This window comes from Eretmochelys imbricata, chromosome 3 (genome assembly GCF_965152235.1).
Source record: "Eretmochelys imbricata isolate rEreImb1 chromosome 3, rEreImb1.hap1, whole genome shotgun sequence".
Taxonomy (NCBI): Eukaryota; Metazoa; Chordata; order Testudines; family Cheloniidae; genus Eretmochelys; species Eretmochelys imbricata.
Window position 1 is genome coordinate 70,070,412 of NC_135574.1, and position 19,497 is coordinate 70,089,908.

Sequence of the window (19,497 nt, forward strand, 5' to 3'; positions counted from 1 at the left end):
AGGATGGGAGTTTGGAAAATATATATCAAGCTCTTTATCTTGCAAACATACCACTTTGAGTTTTTGCATACTTACATTAAATAAACTAAGCAGCCTGATTAGTCCATGAATGGGAGGCCTCCAAGGAAAACACAAATATAAGAAATGGTGATTCAGGAGGTAGCTTTTGTACTAAGCCAGTACTCTCCCAGTTCCTTAGGGAGCACCTCTGTAATCTTTTGGATAAGATGCAAAATGAAGTTCTTAATCACTTGTGTGGCCATTTGAAATCCTATAACACTTGTAGAGGAGCAGGGGTCTTATCCCTATTTTAGTTCGGGCAAAATACATTTGGTCTACATCAAATTCCTCTGAAAGCTTTATTTAAATAGGGTAGTCTTCACTTTGTCCCAAAGCATAGTAAAGTTTTGCTGTTATCTACCCTGGACAAGGCAGTATTTCAGAGGAAGAGATCGGTATATCTAGTTTGCAAAGCTCTTTGGATAAAAAGTTATGATTATATGTAGAATATACAAAATGTCAGTTTCTTATTAATGATCTCAGTAAATATCTCAACACTGGGGGAAGTCTGAAACAAAATTGATATTTTTGTTATAAGGTGAAGTTAAATGAGAGGGAAGGCTTTCTGGAAAGGGAAAGTGATGGGTAAAAATAAAAGCATGCTGGGGCTGCCATCTTGAGGGCTTTAGAGGAAAACCTGGCTGCACTGTAACAGTTGCAACCCAATATACTGCTTATAGATGACAACACTGAGTCTGAGCTAGAGCTGGGAAAAAATTTCAGTGACTAGTTTATTTGCTGATAAATGCAGTTTTGGGTGACCTGAAACTAATTTTTGTTGAGTTTGTCAAAAAAATTTTTTTGATTGAAACAAAAATTTGAAAATGTTCTGTTCGGTAATATTGAAACTAAATGGTTTGTTTCAACATTATCGTAACATTTTTGGGCTGGTGTCACGGAACTGCCAGAGACGGTGGTCTCAGCAGGTTCAATTACCCCTCTGCCTGCTGTGGAGAAGGAATCTGAACCTGGATCTCCCACATTGCAAGAGAGGTGCCCTGAACACTAGGAAATGGAATATCCTGATGTGGGTTCTCAGTCTATTTTGCTGAAGCTGTTCCATGATACATAAAGAAAAAAAACCAGTCATTGGAGCAGGGACTTGAACTTGCATCTCCCACATCCCAGGTAAATGCTCTAACCACTGAGCGGTAGAGCCATTCTTGGTCTCTGGCCCAATGACTATTCATCGTCATTCATAGTCATTGTCTGGCTATACCGAAAGGAGGACAGGAAATATATGACATGGGTTTAATCAGGCCACAACTTTAATATTAGATGTCTAGGACTACCCGGCGGATAAAAAAAGCGTACAGTGCAGGTAACCCTGTGTTTATGCTGTAATTACCCAGGGGGCTTTTACCAGCTCCCCCTCTTTTTCCATCCAGATCCCTCCAGCAAATCCATTGCTGGGACCTTATCACCCTCCTCTCCTCGTAGGAGGGTTAAGGCAGGCTATAAGAATGGGAGTCAGCAACTGCCCCTTGTTCGTTCCTTTAACAAATGCCTCTTTTAAGTCCTTTTCCAAGCCATTTCTCTGGTCACTGTATACCGATCCTATGGAGTACCTGCACTGGACATCCACCCTACACTTAAGGAGTTGCGAGATACAGCCTACCGCCCTTCACTCTATGCATGAACAGAGCCCTTCCTGAACTCGCTGTCGGGAAGGCGGGGGGGGGGGGGGGGGAAGGGGGAAATCCTTCCCAACCCCCCTAAAAAGGGGTGGCTAACGTAATACCCACAGCAGGTCTTGACCAAACATGGAATTTTACCAACTAAAGTAGAGGGAGGGAGGGTCCTGCCTCAGCCGCTCCATGTAAAAGGGAGGCTTCAGGCACTGAGCTGCTCCTTGTAAACCTTGCATTCCCAGGGGATGAGTCAGTGACTACGCTGACCCTTTTGCAGCAGTTTTCATCCCCTCCAGCCATAAAGCACTGTTCCCTTCATTTGGCCAGCCAGCCAAAAATACACCCCCCCTGCTTAAAAGTGCAGTGTGGTCATTCATGAGGACAGTGAATAGCTATTGGGCCAGAGTGTGAGAATGATTCTACAATGTGGTGGGTAGGCACTCACCTAGGATGTGGGAGACAAGTTCACATCCCTGCTTCAATGACTATACATATATATGTACATGTATATATAAAATACTGCACATACAGGATTTCTCTGCAATTTTGCTTCATATGTGAGATAGGTTTCAGAGTAACAGCCGTGTTAGTCTGTATTCGCAAAAAGAAAAGGAGTACTTGTGGCACCTTAGAGACTAACCAATTTATTTGAGCATGAGCTCACGAAAGCTCATGCTCAAATAAATTGGTTAGTCTTTAAGGTGCCACAAGTCCTCCTTTTCTTTATATGTGAGATAGTTTTTAGTACCAAGAGATCGGTCCAGCCAAGGGCTCAGTCCTATCTATGAGACACAAGGCGAAGAGGACTGCACACTGGCAAGCTTTTTTTTTCCCCCCCCTCCTCTTTTCTTAAAAAAAGAAGGACATCATGAAAAATCTTACTGGATGGTCTCCATCTGCACCCTATATGAATTGGAGCAAAAAGTATTTTTTTATTTTAATAATGTGATCATTATTCCAGCATCTTAGTCAATAGAGCCGTTCACATGGTCTGTGATACCTGGTATGATGACTGAAGGGACATCCAGAATGTTGCCAAATGAAGCAGTTTTACGATGGCCCCGTTTAGGCTTGGAATAGGCTGAAAAAATACACATACACAATACACATGCAAACAGCTACAATGGTAACACAACAAATTATTAAATACCTAACACTGCAATTCTCATATACTGTTAAACTAAAGTACATGCAAAACATGTCACACACAACAAACTGCATAGCTTTCTATTCATGCTTAAAAATAGTAAAGAAATTGTTAAAAGCAAAACAGAACTGGCTGTCAATACAACATAATTAGCTGTAGTTAGCAACACAAAACTCAAACAGACAAAGCAGCATGGCAATGAGGAAGGGAAAAGTGCAACCATCAGAATGGAAGACAAATATTGACTTCTTCCAGTTCACCTGCATATTACTAATAAATGTATTTCCTTAATTGTTTTAAGTTATAGAATACTTCCTCCATAGTTTTATTCTAGTCTCAGGCTAAAATTGTTTATAAATAAGTTACATTTTCATGTTGGATGCTTTCATTTTCTTTAATTGACATCTCCTGTAAAGTGAAATCAAATCAATGTCTAAGATAAGCTCACTTTAATATGAGAAAATTTGAAGAATTGCTTCAAGCGTTGGTAAGGTGCCCTCTGACTAAATGTTTGCTGTTTTGTAAAAATAGCAATTTGCATACCAACCTAAATACTTTAGAATTAAGCATCCCATTCATGGAACTATTGAAAACAAAACCCCAAAACCCCCATATTTGTTGAAGTGGAATTTGTATCTATTCTAATCACATCAAACATCATAAAACATACTTACAAATGTTAATTTTGCCACAGTTAGTAAGAGGAAGCGGTGGCAAAATAAAGGTCTGTAGTTTAAAAATTAAATAACTGTCCCATTTGAAATAGATTTATGAATGCAGCTCCCAAAAGAAAACTGCTCTGGCATGTTTACCTGAAAGAACTCTCAGTGACTGACATAAATGTGCACTGCCTGATTTGTTTCTATGACCAGTCTAATAATAGACGGAACAAGAGGATTAGATAATTCTTAAAATAATTTTCAGTGTATTTATTCTTGACAATAGCCTTATCCTCACATAGCAACACAATTTTTTTTGTCCAGGATCATAGTATGTTGTTCTCTGTAACGTAGTTAATGAGACTAAGAAACCACCATTGTTTTTGCTATTTTCAACCTAAGTCACAAAAACTTGTTTAGACTAATGTGGCCTGATTTCTACTAGTTTGCCATTGCCTGAAATGAACTCTGTTCCCTTATAGTTGATTTGAATGGGACAAGTATCTTTTGTTCGAAGAAGAAATTAAATAAAAAAAACAAAAACAGCCATAGCAAAATCTCCGAACAACGTACTTGGAGATAATTACTGGCAGTACTTAAAAGAATCTAGTGAAGGAAGGCAGACTGGACTGATTCCATACTCACACTGGGTGGTCAAATGAGTTTCATTTGTTCTGAACCAATGAGAGACTTGAATGAGGCCCAGAATATTAAAATAAATCAAAACACCGCAGACTATTGTTGGGTAAGGACACAATTGCCTTGTGGTGGCTAGACCCTTGATGAATACATATCTGAACGATATAGGGGCAAAGGCTATCAAGAAGTATTTGCAGTCAACTAGCTATAAGAGTAATAAAAAAACAAAATAATCCATCCTGGATTGATACTATAATGTTCAAGTAAGATTGTAAACTCTTTAGGAGAGGAACTAGGTCATCCCATGTGTATGTACAGTGCCTATCACAATATGCCTTTAGACATTACCAAAGTAAAAAACTTTTTTTTTTTTTTTTTTTTTTTTTTGAGTTGAATAAAAGTTTAGTCATGGTGCACAAGAGAGTCAGCACACCAAATATACCCAATATGTAAAAAAAGTAAATACACAAATTTTCAGAGTGATGGAAAAATATTGACTCAACTAGATAAAGTCTGACTAGCAGTGGTAGTTATTATGCCTGGATTCTGTAAATCTAAGGATGTAGGTCAATAAAAAGGACCATTTAAAATTATGAAACAAGTTAACAAACAGTGAAAATGGGGACTAGAAAGCAGTTTTTGCCCACCAGGTATAACGTTTTATTAATTTGCTTATTGGGAAAAACACACTCACTTGCTCAGCTTTCACCATAAAATTATGCATTTAATGTTGCTAGTATCCTAAACTTCATCTTACATCAATGATCCACCACGTAAATAAAAGGAGCAGCTTTTGCAACCTGGCAAATTGTGTATAGCTAAAATGCTTTACAAAGACATCCAGGTTCTGCTTCTCTGGGGAGAAATCAGAGGGTTATATTCATATCTGATCTTTCCAACGACATAACTAAATTATCAGTTTGCACCTATTTTCTGTCAAAACTGGTTTTTCAATTTACCGGTGGAAATAATACTGCTTTTAAATCCACCTGCTGCGTTTTAAAATATTAAAATAGTTTGAATGTAGTTTTGAATGAAATGTAATTCAAATAATAAAAATGACAATGGATGGAGAACAACACTCAGTCAGAAGCAAAGAGAAACTTGTATTAATGAAACAAGGCTCATACCAAAGAATCCCAAATTTATGTAATATAAGCAAAATGTAATTTAACCATTTTAAAGGCAATCAAAAGTAATCTTTTCTGTAATCTCAAACTACACGCATTTAAAAAAATTCCTCTCAGACCTGAGTGCACAAATGTGAAAGGAGCTGGTCTCTTTATATCTAGACTTTGCAGGATTTGATTTAAATTCGACAGAGATCAGCTGACACACTAAAACTGAGGAAAAAATATCCATCAGTAACAGTTGGCTTCTCCCCCACACTTTGTGCCTGCAGGAATTGATCTCACTGGCGCTACAGCAGCAGAGAGCTTGCTGCAGCCCTGCTGTCATGGGAGGGAGCAAGTGGGGTCATGACAGTAGAGCTGCAGAGGGCACCTCTGCAAGGATGTGGGGCCCATGACACTGGATCCTTGTAGGCTGTGGTCCATGTGGGGCAGAGTGGAGACCCATGGCCAGGACTGCAAAGAGGAAGAGGACAAGCCCCCGGCTGGGGAGGAAGCTAACCTGCTGCTGAATGTCTGTCCTTAGGTAAAAAGAAAAGGAGTACTTGTGGCACCTTAGAAACTAACAATCCGATGAAGTGAGCTGTAGCTCACGAAAGATTATGCTCAAATAAATTGGTTAGTCTCTAAGGTGCCACAAGAACTCCTTTTCTTTTTGCAAATACAGACTAACACGGCTGCTACTCTGAAACCTGTCCTTAGGTAGGAGCCATTCAGCAGTGGGGTAGCCCTCCCTCAAGGAATCCTCCTCCTCCCCACAGTCCTGGTGAGGAGCTCTCTGCTTTGCCTGGCTAGGACCACAACTTTCCTTGCACCTTGGGCCTGCACAGACTGGGAGTCACCTGCCCTTCAGCAGTGTAGGGAGCCCTCTACAGCCCTACTGTCACAGCTATGCTCTTTCACCAGCTGGGAGTGCAAGGGGTCTCTGCTCAGCCTCACCAGGACCATAGCCTCCCCGCACATTGTGCCTGCAGAGATTGGGTGTCCCTGGCTCCACAGCAGCGCTGGGAGTCCTCTGCAGGTAGGCCCTCCTGACCTTGCTCACTCACTCAGCAGCCAGGAGCACCAGGGCCATTTCTGGGCAAGAGCTGTTCAGCAAAGGTGTGGCCTCCCTGACAGCTGAAGGGTCTTTTCTTCCTCAGAGCCCTGTCCCAGTGGAGCAGAGACCTTGGCCAGGACCACAACCTCATCTGCACCATGTACTAGGGTGTCTTGGGCCCCTTAGCCATGCAGGGAGCCTCCTGCAACTCTGTTTTCAGCACTGCCCTAACTCTAACCCACCCTTAATTTCCTGCAACTGTAAAAATAAAGAGTAAAAAATAGAATAAAAAATAAAAAAAAGTACAAGAACTGTCAAAATTACAAAAAAATAAGTCAAATTCTGCCAAGCCTATTCATATAAATTCTTAAAATATAACAAGTTAATAATAAAGAATCCAAGCCCAGTTAAGAGTTACCTCACAGAGCTCATCTTAGTAAAAGTAGCTCCTTTCACCTTTCTCTGCCCCCTACTTTATTTATTTTTACCTGCGGTAGCAGTAATTCTTGCTTCTATTTCAGACATGTCAGCACTCATCCTCTTGCCTTCTCCTGAAACAAGGGTTGACTGTGGTCTCCCACGAACATCTGATAAGCTTTCCACACTGCTCCCGCGAGATGGAGGTAAACTCAAACGGCCAGGGTCACCCTGTTGAAACAGTGTTACATTTTCAACAGGGCTGTTAAGTGATTAAAAAAATTAATTGCATTAATTGTGCTGTTAAACAATAGAATGCCTTTTAATTTAAATATTTTTAGATGTTTTCTACATTTTCAAATATACTGATTTCAATTATAATACAGAAAAAACTGTACAGTGCTCACTTTATATTACAAATATTTGCACTGTAAAAATAGTATTTTTCATTCACCTAGTACTGTAGTGCAATCTCTATCATGAAAGTTGAAATTACAAATGTAGAATTATGTACAAAAAATAAGTGAATTAAAAAAACAAACAATGTAAAATTTTATAGCCTACAGGTCCACTCAGTTCTACTACTTGTTCAACCAATCGCTCAGACAAACAAGTTTATTTACATAAAATGACAAAATTAGAAAGGTCAAGGCAGAAAATGAAATCAAACTAGCTAGAGACATACAGGACAGCAAGAAAATATTCTACAAGTACATTAGAAGCAGGAGGAAGACCAAGGACATGGTAGGCCCGTTACTCAATGAGGGAGGAAAAACAGAAAATGTGGAAATGGCACAGGTGCTTAATGACTTCTTTGTTTTGGTTTTCACCAACAGGTTGGTGGTGATTGCACATCTAATGTAGTGAATGCCAGTGAAAATAAGTTAGGACCAGAAGAGGCTAAAATAGGAAAAGAGCAAGTTAAAAATTACTTAGACAAATTAGATGTCTTCAAGTCACCAGGGCCTGATGAAATGCATCCTAGAATCCTGAAGGAGCTGACTGAGGAGATATCTGAGCCATTAGCAATTATCTTTGAAAAGTCATGGAAGACGGGAGAGATTCCTGAAGACTGAAAAAAGGGCAAATATAGTGCCAATCTATAAAAAGGGAAATAAGGACAACTCAGGGAATTACAAACCAGTCAGCTTAACTTCTGTACCTGGACAGATAATGGAGCAAATATTTAAGCAATTTGCAAACATCTAGAACATAAGGTGATAAGTAACAATCAGCATGGATTTGTTAAAAACAAATCATGTCAAACCAACCTGATAGCTTTCTTTGACAGGGTAACAAGGCTTGTTGATGGAGGGGAAGTGGTAGCTCTTGACTTTAGTAAAGCTTTTGATACTGTCTCACATGAAAAGGAGTCCTTGTGGCACCTTAGAGACTAACCAATTTATTTGAGCATGAGCTTTCGTGAGCTACAGCTCACTTCACTATTACCAGCAGGAGAGTGAGTCTGTGTGTGTATGGGGGTGGGTTTTTGGAGGGGGGTGAGGGAGTGAGAGAACCTGGATTTGTGCAGGAAATGGCCTAACTTCATTATCATGCACATTGTGTAAAGAGTTGTCACTTTGGATGGGCTATCACCAGCAGGAGAGTGAACTTGTGTGGGGGGGTGGAGGGTGAGAAAACCTGGATTTGTGCTGGAAATGGCCTAACCTGATGCTCATTTTAGATAAGCTATTACCAGCAGGACAGTGGGGTGGGAGGAGGTATTGTTTCATATTCTCTGTGTATATATAAAGTCTGCTGCAGTTTCCACGGTATGCATCTGATGAAGTGAGCTGTAGCTCACGAAAGCTCATGCTCAAATAAATTGGTTAGTCTCTAAGGTGCCACAAGGACTCCTTTTCTTTTTGCGAATACAGACTAACACGGCTGTTACTCTGAAACCTGTCTCACATGACTTTCTCAAACTAGGGAAATGTAACCTAGATGGAGCTAGGGTATAATGAGGGGGGAGAGAGGGGGTCCTGCAGGGGTCCGGTTCTGTTCAATATTTAGATAATGGCACACAGAGTATACTTAAAGTTTGCAGACAATACCAAACTGGGAGGAGTGCTTTGCAAGTGCTTTGGAGGATAGGATTAAATTTCAAAATGATCTGGACAAACTGGAGAAATGGTCTGAAGTAAAGAGGATGAAATTCAATAAGGACAAATGCAAAGTACTCCACTCAGGAAGGAGCTATCAGTTGCACACGTAGAAAATGGGAAATGACTGCGTAGGAAGGAGTACTGCGTAAAAGGGATCTGGGGGTCATAGTGGACCACAAACTAAATATGAGTCAACAGTGTAACATTGTTGCAAAAAAAGGGAACATCATTCTGGGGATGTATTAGCAGGAGTGTTGTAAGAAAGACATGAGAAGTAATTCTTCCGCTCTACTCCGTGCTGATTAGGCCTCAGCTACAATATGGTGTCCAGTTCTGGGCGCCGCATTTCAGGAAGGATGTGGACAAATTGAGAGAGTCCAGAGAAAAGCAACAAAAATGATTAAAGGTCTACAAAACAAGACCTATGAGGGAAGATTGAAAAACTTGGGTTTGTTTAGTCTGGCAAAGAGAAGACTGAGAGGGGACATGATAACAGTTTTCAAGTATGTAAAGGGTTGTTACAAGGAGGAGGAAGAAAAATTGTTTTTCTTAACCTCTGAGGATAGGACAAGAAGCAGTGGGCTTAAAGTGCAGCATGGGAGGTTTAGGTTGGACATTAGGAAAAACTTCCTGTCATTAAGCAGGGTGCAATAAATTACCTAGGGAGGTTGTGGAGTCTCCGTCATTGGAGATTTTTAAGAGCAGGTTAGACAAACACCCGTTAGGAATGGTCTAGATCTCTGCTTCTCCAGCTATCTGATGTGGGGGACGGGCAATTTTTTTTTCCCCCAATGTGTGCGCAGACCAGCAGCCGATGGCTTGCGGACCAGCACTGTTCCACGGACCAGCACTTTGAGTAGCACTGGTCTAGATAATACTTTAGTCCAGACCCCTGCATTCATGGCAGGACTAAATGACCTCTCAAGGTCCCTTCCAGTTGTATGATTCTATTCTATGATTCGCAGGAGAAAATGGTGCCTGCTTCTTGTGTACTGAACGTGAGAACAGGCATTCGTATGGCACTGCTGTAGCTGGCATTGCAAGATATTTACGTGCTAGATGCACTAAATATTCACATGTCCCTTTATGCTTCAACCGCCATACCAGAGGAGACGCGTCCATGCTGATGTTGGGTTCTGCTCGATAAAGATCCAAAGCAGTGCAGACCGGTGCATGTTCATTTTCATCATCTGAGTCAGATGCCACCAGCAGAAGGTTGATATATTTATTTTTTTTGGTGGTTCTGGTTCTATGGGTTTCCGCATCAGAGTGTTACGCTTTTAAGACTTCTGAAAGCATGCTCCACACCTCATCCCTCTCAGATTTTGGAAGGTACTTCAGATTCTTAAACCTTGGGTTAAGTGGTGTAGCTATCATTAGAAATCTCACATTGGTACCTTTTTTGCCTTTTGCAGTGAAAGTGTTCTTAAAACTAACAACATGTGCTGGGTCACCATCTGAGACTGCTATAACATGAAATATATGTCAGAATGCAGGTAAAACAGAGCAGGAGACATACAATTTTCTCCCAAGGAATTCAGTCACAAATTTAAAACAACACATTTTTTCATTAGCATGCAAGCATGTCCCCTGGAATGGTGGCTGAAGCACAAAGGGGCATCCGTATAAATGTTTAGCATATACACCACATAAATACTTTGAGATCCTGGTTACAAAAGTGCCACGTGAATGCCTGTTCTCACTTTCGGGTGACATTGTTAAGAAGCAGCAGGCAGCATTATCTCCCGTAAATGTAAACAAACTTATTTGTCTTAGTGATTGACTGAAGAAGGAGGACTGAGTGGACTTGTAGGTTCTAAAAAGTTTTACATTGTTTTGTTTTGGAGTGCAGTTATGTAACAAAAAAAATCTACATTTGTAAGTTGCACTTTCAGGACAAAGATTACATTACAGTACTTGTATGAGGTTAATTGAAAAATGCTATTTCTTCTGTTTATCATTTTTACAGTGCAAATATTTGTAATAAAAATATAAAGTGAGCACTGTCTACTTTGTATTCTGTATTTTAACTGAAAACAATATATTTGAAAATATAGAAAGCCATCCAAAATATTTAATAAATTTCAATTGGTATTCTACTGTTTAACAGTGCAATTAAAACTGTAATTAATCATGATTGATTTTTTTAAATCAAGACCAATTTTTTGAGTTTCTTGAGTTAGTTAACTGTGATTAATCGACAGCCCTAATTTTAAAACAAATGTTTCTCCAGAAGATTTAACAAGTGACTTCTGAGCTTACACCTGTATTCAGAAATCAGCAGCTAAGAATAGTGATAAGAGAAATATCCCCAGTATATTTCTGTAGTAAATACTTATACCACTGGTTCTCAAACTTTTGTACTGGTGACCCCTTTCACATAGCAAGCTGCTGAGTGCGACCCCCACTAATAAATTAAAAATACTTTTTTATACATTTAACACCATTACAAATGCTGGAGGCAAAGTGGGGTTTGGGGTGGAGGCTGACAGCTCGCGACCGCCCAGGTAATAACCTCGCGACCCCCTGAGGGGTCCCGACCCCCAGTTTGAGAACCCCTATACTGTGGTATTTTTAATTAAATTGTACTTTTTTAAACAAAAACTGTGTAACCAATAATTATAGTATATATAGACAGCACCATATATGTTGTGATTTTGAAAAGCACTCAACATTGACCTAACTCTGCTCTCACTAATATCTTCTGATTGAAGATATACAGTAGAACCTCAAAGTTATGAACAGCAGAGTTACAAATTGACCAGTCGACCAGACACTTCATTTGGAACAGGAAATACACAATCAGGCAGTAGCAGACACAAACACAAATACAGTTCTGTGTTATACGTAAACTACTGAAAAAAGGGAAAACAGCATTTTTCTTCTGTATAATAAAGTTTTAAAGCTGTATTAACTCAATGTTCAGTTGTAAAGTTTTGAAAGACCAACTATAACATTTTGTTCAATTACGAACATTTCAGAGTTAAAAACAACCTCCATTCCCGAGGTGTTTGTAACGCTGAGGTTCTACTGTAGCTCTATTTTTCCATCCTAACAAACTGTGGACATATTTTCATTATTCAAATACATGTCTAATTTTTTTTTGACTCGTACCAATCTCTTGTCATAATGCCTTCTTGTAGCAATGAGTTCCACGTCACTTACATACTGTTTATAAAGCATTTCCAGTCATCAATTTAAATTTGCTGACTGAAGCTTTCACTGAATGTGTACTATGAGAAAAGATAACTAGGTGCTCCCAGATTTATCTTTTCAGTATCATTTCTGATTTGGCATACCTCTTTCATGTCCCCTTATTCCTCTCCTCCCTGAACTAAGAGATCCCATGCTTCCATGATTAGCTATGTAATAGGATGTATTTTGTTCTCTCCACCAAAGGAACAGTCTCCTTTTGCTCTTAATTTCACCCTGACTTTCTCATCTTCTCTCTTTCTGCTCCCCTGCACTTGCTGCTTTCTGCCTGCTCCTTCCCCACTACCATAGTCATGCTAGCTAACTGGCTGGCTGGCACTGTACTCTACTCTCCCACTGCCCACACTCATATACCTCCCTTGAGGAATCTCTTGGCTCTTCTCTCAGTGGTGGCCAAAGACCCTGAAGGGGACAACTGTTTACATTCCTCTCTTCCCCCTTTGCACCCCTAGGTTCTATGGAGACAACTAGATGTGCTCCTTATTTCTATCTGCTTTTACAGATAGCCTCACCACTGATAAGAATTTTTCTGTAAAAAGCTGTAAATGGGAGTCAGCATCATATGTTCTCCATGGACCATAAGTACAGAGTGGACCACAGATTTAGAGATGCTGATGTACTACATTATCCTTAGCGTTACTTACTTACTGCCCTTTATTGAATAGGAAAGCTTATTAAGAAAGAAAACCTCCTGTATTTTAGAGCAGTGTGATTTTACTATAGTGATTTTATCCATCTAATGGCAATTTCTTCATTAAGGCACAAGATTTTATTCACTTGCTTACCGACTGCTTCGCTGGATTTTTCATTTGCTGTGCCAGTTTTGATTCTAAGCGTTTAATGGTATCATTGGTAGCAGTTCCTTGAAAGTCACTTGGTTCCATGTTAGCATCACTCTTGTTACTGGTGTTTGTAGAAGTCATGTCCATGAATGAGCCTATTTAAACGCCCACCCCCCCCAAAATAAACATTTTTTGTATTTAAATCACTTCTTTGAAAACATTAAATCAAACTAAAATTCTTTAGCTACCCATTCTTCATTCCCCAATACCAACCTTATAATTTTAAAGTAAATTTTTAAAACATTTGACAAAAAAAATTCAGAATATACCTCAAAAGCAAAAAAAAAACCAAAAACCAAAAAACCCAATTCAGAACAAGATGTTGAACAGCAAGTTTACCCAGATCCTAAAGACAAGCTTTAGCTATCAATCCCAAATCATTAACAAAAATCTTCGATTATGAACACGACTGGCAGTTTTGCTCATAAAATCCATTATGAATCCTACGTATAATGAAAATATATTTGTAGGATAAACAAATTAAAACACTGCTTTACAAATTGCAAGTAATAGATTTAAGACTTTATTTTCTTAAGTATGTTTTAAATTTATGTGCTAAACATGTTTCATGTAGTCTGGCTAAAGAAGACCATCAAGTATATGACAAAGTTGATGGGATTTTGCAATAAAATGTACAGGTGAATTCAAAAGTACCTTATGTCCAAAATATTCTGTGTGAGAGAAATTTAGAGTTTGGGGCAGAGGGAAGAAGGCACGTATGGACAACTGTAGTTGTTAAGTTACAAGAACCTAAGGGAATGAGGAAAATAGGGCAAAATTTCATAAAGGAAGCATTTAAATTTTTTCCTATGCAAAATGCTGTGGGTCTGAGTGATCATCAGTTTTGTGCACCAGGAAAGAATTTTTCTCTTGGGGCAAGATTGGTAGAATGTCTGGTGGGTATTTTTGCCTTCCTCATGGCACCCCCCCCCCATATTTACACAATCATACCTGTACTAGTGGCAGAGTTGCTTTGGCCTTCATCTGAATACTGACAAGGATACTGCAGAGGTTCATCAGCTCCAGGAAAGTACTGTGTAGAGAGTAAATTGTTATATATTAACATAATTAATGCTTTCAGAGCACATATAGCAGCTACAGAGATAGCATACACCTCAACAGATCCTGGTTGTCTGAATAAATGCAGAGGAAAAAAAGGTAATTTGAGAATGCTATTTTGTTTAACTGCAGAACCATCTGCAACATCTTGCTTTTCAGTAACATTCCTTCCCCACACCTCCCAAAAACAAAGCACAGAAACCTATCTTTATTAAGTGCCTTCAGACAGATATGTAATGTATTTTAAGAACAATGCAGCATAATGGAAGCCATTTACAATGGCATAAATCAGGCAACGTACAGTTTAATTCAGCATAAGGATGGAATGAATCACATTCAATTCTAGTGGATATTAGGGAGTTTTGTCAGGGAAAGTAAGGTAGCAGTTAAGAAGAGAGGATGGAGAATTGAAAGTGTCTGTGAATAAACCCTCTATGGCTTAATGGAACGAGCCATTCAAACACTGTTTTCGTTTAGCTTATTTAGACACCTGGCAGTTAGCTTAAGTAGTGTTCACTACCTAAAAAATGGCTAAATTTCTGTGAACCTGATCACCAATATGACTAATACAAACAAATCTGCTGGGGTTAATAATGCAAATAAAAACTACTTTTAAACTTCCAATTATTCTTGTTCACTTGCATTCAGTGTAAAGATATTCATATTGGCAAATGTCTGAGTAATACATGTGCTACCTCTATGAAGAGCATTTTGTTTGGTTTAGCTAATGTATTTTGATTTTGATTTGTATTTCTGAGATTTAGCAAAACAAATGAATACTGTTATTCTTCAGGATCAGATTTCTGAAGGAAATGAAGTTGAAATAGCAGTGATACTGACAAAGATAGGTAATATACCCTTAGATAGATTCTATTCCTTGACATTTGCAAAGTTACCATGCTAGTGCCTATTTTTTCCTTAAAGGAGCCAATAAAGGTCCTGAAACTACAGAGCAGCTATCAACATCTCAGTGCTCACAAAAATGGCAGAGAAACTAAAATAGTAAAATACTTGAGTAACTACAACTTTGTAAGGTCAAACCAGAACATCTGTAAAAAACCTCACACATGATCCTACAGCCTGTAACTGTTTTTAGAGTCTTTTCAGCAAGTCATGTGATGTAAGCATTGAGGAAAAATCTTTAGAGACTGGAGATACAACTTAGAACAACAGATTAACACTGGGCTCATGAAAGGCATACCTTCAAAAGCCAATACTACAACATAACCCCTGTTAAAATATTTACAGATTAAAAGAAAAGGTTATACCCGCATCAAATGTGTCATTATTTTGACAATTTCTTCCATGGAAGGTCGTTGTGAAGGATCCTTAGACCAACAACGAGTCATTAAACTCTCAATAGGTTTAGGTAAATTTTTGATCAGTGGTGGCCGAGTACCTACAATTAAAATTAGACAAATCTTAATTTATATAATCAAACTATTCTTGAAAATTCTGTCATTGCCTGAATTTTTTAAACAACCTATTTTGCTATTTAAACTATAGCATTAAAGATGCATGATAACTATAGTCTGGAGAAAACCAACCTGTATTTAAAAAAAAAAATATAGTGTCACCAATCATTTATTCTATTTTTTCTTATTTGTTTATATTACATACAAATTAGAAAATTATATCTAGGTAAGCATAAGTAAAAAGAGCTGTCTTTCAATAATGCTCTGAATGCACTATATGTCTGGTCAGTTTATGAACATATTTAAATGACAAGAGGAAAACAGAAAAAATAGTAACAGCAGCACTTTAGATAGTGTTTTCCTCACCTAGCTTCCCCTGCAGACACAGTGGAAAATTTAACAGTGCTTTACTTCTTCAAACTAATATTTATATTATTGTTGCACCTAGGAGCCTCAAGTCATGGACCAGGATCCCATTGTGCTAGGTGATGTCCAAACACAGAACAGACAGATAGTCCCTGACCCAAAGAACTTCGTCTAAAACAAGAGACAATAGATCGATACAGAGAGTTGGGAAGATACAGGGAAACAATGAGACAATATTGGTCATCATGATAACCAGTGGTTTCAGTACAACAGTAGTCTAACTGTGTCAGGTTTTTTTTAATAGGTCTCTCAGAAAAGTAGAGTTTTAAGGAGCGATTTGAAGGAGGAAAATGAGTTAGTTTAGTGGATCTCTGCAGGGAATGTCTCCTAGGTAAATGGCTGGATTTTCAGAAGTGATGAGCAACAAGATTTCCCAGTAACGTAATCAAATAAGCATTTTTGAAAAACCAAGCCAGTTATTTAGCACTTTGGACACAAAATTTTGGTGTCCTGGTTTGAAAATCTTAGCTAGCATTACATTCAACTTCAATTTTGGCCATTTTATTTTTTGAGGTAGGTGATCTGGATCTCACTTATTGTTCACTCAGGATGAATGGAATACTTCATTATCACAACAAAAATAAATTGATGGTTCTTCTCCTTATTAATTCATATATGCTAATTACATGTAGCACTGTCAGTAAGCACAGTCTAACAGACAAGAAAGAAAACCAAAAACGAACTGGTTCAGAAGCAAGAGTGCTTAAGTATTAATTATTAATGACAATGCAATCTACAGTGAGGTATCAAACTGCCACCTACTGAATAATGACTAATTTTGCAAAGATTAAATATTTAATAATGTTACATGTCAAATATACAATTTAACTTTAAATGCACTAAAATGAAAAATTATTTTCAACTCACCATTGTGAACTGCCCACATTATGCGGAAAGCAGGGCCACCAATCTCATCAAAAGGTTTCCTACGGGTGATCACTTCCCAAAGAATAATACCCCAACTGAATACATCACATTTTTCACTGTAATTGCTACCTGGAAAAAAATAATCAATATAATTGGTCTTTTCTACATGAAATGTGCCTACAAGTTTAGAGAAATAGCTATGCATGGTTCAGTTTACCTTCAGAGTAGAACGTCTTCTTGTTTTTCACACACAGAAAACAGCAGTTGTAAGGCCGTCTGACACCAATTTTTTAAAACTTCTAATTCACCCAAAGTAAATTTGAAAAAAATTTATAGAAAACTTTTCAAGGTTTTAAAAAACCCTTTTGCTATTATTGCCAATATGTTTACGCAAGAGCTCTCCTCTTTGCAAACTAGTTCCTTCAGCTTGGACCTGCACTGAAATTATAAAACACAATGCTTAGGACAGTCTCGTTTTGAAATATCAAATGTGATATTATGATCAATCTCTCAAAATTTAGCATTATTTCATTGTCATTTTGACTACCTGTCCTCCTTTAAATCTTTCTCCTAAACTCACTTCTTCCATGATGGCCACAGTAAATCAGTCATCATTCACCATCACCTATCACTTTCATATTTAAAAACAAGACGTCCTTAAAAGAACTAGCAAGATGTGCCCAGGCCTATGCTAAGTAACCATGTGATCATCTCACTGTATCTCCATCACCCCAGTGCCTCCCCGTTTATTATTCTCACTCATTTTGTCATGCCTAAAATTTAGTTTTAAGTTCTTTGGGGCTGGGATTGAGCCTTTCTCGGTCTCTCATGAAGCACACAGCAGATGTTGGGTGATATAAAATAATGAATAATAATAAAGCTCAGAGAAGGAGACAAGAGACTACAAAATGATAAATACTTTGTTAATTAAAGAAAGCCATGAACTTCTTAAATAGACATGAATGATAAACAAATTCAAGATAGAAAGTATGTAAACAACAGTCAGCACTATGATTTATCCTTTCTGGTCAATATCTGAAACAAGAATGACATTAAGAACCTAATAAATAGTCTGTTCTATTTTCTCAGGAAGCATATGGAAAAACAATCTAATAATTTAAAGAGACACTTCTATACAGAATTTCTTTATATAGGAAGACACCATGTGACATAGGATAGTGGCATATACACACTGCACTACAGCTTGCTCAACTATTTTACTTTTATAGTTTTGAGATTATAGTACTTCCTCCCTCCTTACTTTAGAATGACATTTATTTATTTAAATTTAAATAATAAAAAGGCACAAATATAAATCTCTAGGAACCCAGACGCGCATTTAATATTGCAACAAAACCCCAGCCCCATTGAAGTAATTATTTCAAAAGGAATTTTGACAGACTACCATTTACAAAATAAAAGCTTTTTTCTACTCTTATTTTGATAAGAATACCTTCAGTGTTCTCCAAAGACCTACCAAACAGATGAGAAAATTTAGAAATTGTTGAGTTAGATGTATATAGGCCTAGGTTTTGTTCTGATTTTATTGTCGATATCTGAGATAGTAATTAATGCATAAAATTTTAAAATTGAACAATTTATAACACTGGTTTAATAAAGCTGAATGACAATTTTATTTCAAGATATTCATTTGAAATTTTACCGTTTTTGGACATAAGGTATTCAATCGTTCTGTGTAATGTGTTTCAATGGTGCCAATACAAATTTGGGGAAACAAAAATATATAAAAATTGCTGTATAGAAGGCTTGCTGCAGTACTAAAAGCAGGAAATTTAGAACTGAAATTTTACATGTTCCTACTTAGTATAATTTATGGACTGGAGAGTCACTAAGAAATGGATGACTTAGCATTTGCACTGGAATTCCTTGTAACAGCAAGGCTTTTAAATGTAGCCCTTAATCCAATTTAAAATCAGGATTTCCTGTGGTTTTTTTCCCTTTTCTAAAATCAGATCTTCAACCTTTTTTTTTTTTTTTTAAATAAAGGAAAAGAAACTAACTTCTAGTGGTAAATGAACGTTAAGAATAAATTATGGCCAATATCTGAAGTGAACAAGGACAGTTTCTAGTAAACTGGTATCTGTAGCACAGAAACTGACATACAATTGCAAGTCTTAGAGAGATCAAGCACTGAATGACCATGGTGATTTAACTAGAGGCATAATCTATACTTAAAATTTAGGTTGACATACCTACATTGGTCAGGGGTGTCAAACTGATTCCAGATCAATGTAGCTTTGCTGACCTAACCCCAAGTGTAGATACAGCTATGCTGATGGAGGAATACTTCCATTGACCTAACTACCGGCAGGTGGTGCTTCTGCACCAATGGAAACACCCCTTTCCATCAGTGTAGGTTATGTCTACATTACAGGTTTATGCTGGCATAGCTATGGTGATGTCAGTATGACAGTATAGTCTCAGTAGTATAGACGTACTCTAAAATGTTCATGCTCAGAAGTCCAGAACATCTGACCAGAGCCTACTAATATTGTTGTGGAGAAGCTTTAAAGCCTGGTGGTTGTCTGTGTTTTTTTCAGGTGGCTACCCAGACCTTCTTTTTACAGTATTATCAATTTGATACCTTTCTGGAGAACTTAATTCACTATTAAGACCTCTAGGGAAAAAACAAAACACATACTCAAAAAACTCACTCTATCCATCCACAACTAAACTCTTAATGAAACTTTTACTCACTCACAGGGGGCAAAATCAGCACCAGTTAATCACTGGTCTGATGTGCATAACAACCAAGCTATTCACCATTTAACCACACAGTAATTATACAAATCCTTGTGATTTTATTGTTTACCATCACTGGGCTTCC

General features: G+C 37.9%; 1 protein-coding gene across 7 annotated transcripts in view; it reads right to left on the minus strand.

Moving 5' to 3' along the window:
• Positions 1-19,497, minus strand: part of MAP3K7 (mitogen-activated protein kinase kinase kinase 7) — a 66,352-nt gene that overhangs the window by 24,696 nt on the left and 22,159 nt on the right. For 5 of the 7 annotated variants that reach the window (XM_077812827.1, XM_077812826.1, XM_077812831.1 and 2 more), the window contains 6 exons: positions 16,650-16,778; positions 15,210-15,340; positions 13,834-13,915; positions 12,826-12,977; positions 6,794-6,953; positions 2,692-2,772 (listed from right to left, as the gene is read on the minus strand). In XM_077812827.1, coding sequence (XP_077668953.1) covers positions 2,692-2,772; positions 6,794-6,953; positions 12,826-12,977; positions 13,834-13,915; positions 15,210-15,340; positions 16,650-16,778 — 735 coding nt within the window. The remainder of the gene's footprint in view (positions 1-2,691; positions 2,773-6,793; positions 6,954-12,825; positions 12,978-13,833; positions 13,916-15,209; positions 15,341-16,649; positions 16,779-19,497) is intronic. The other 2 variants (XM_077812830.1, XM_077812828.1) reach the window with 1 other exon arrangement.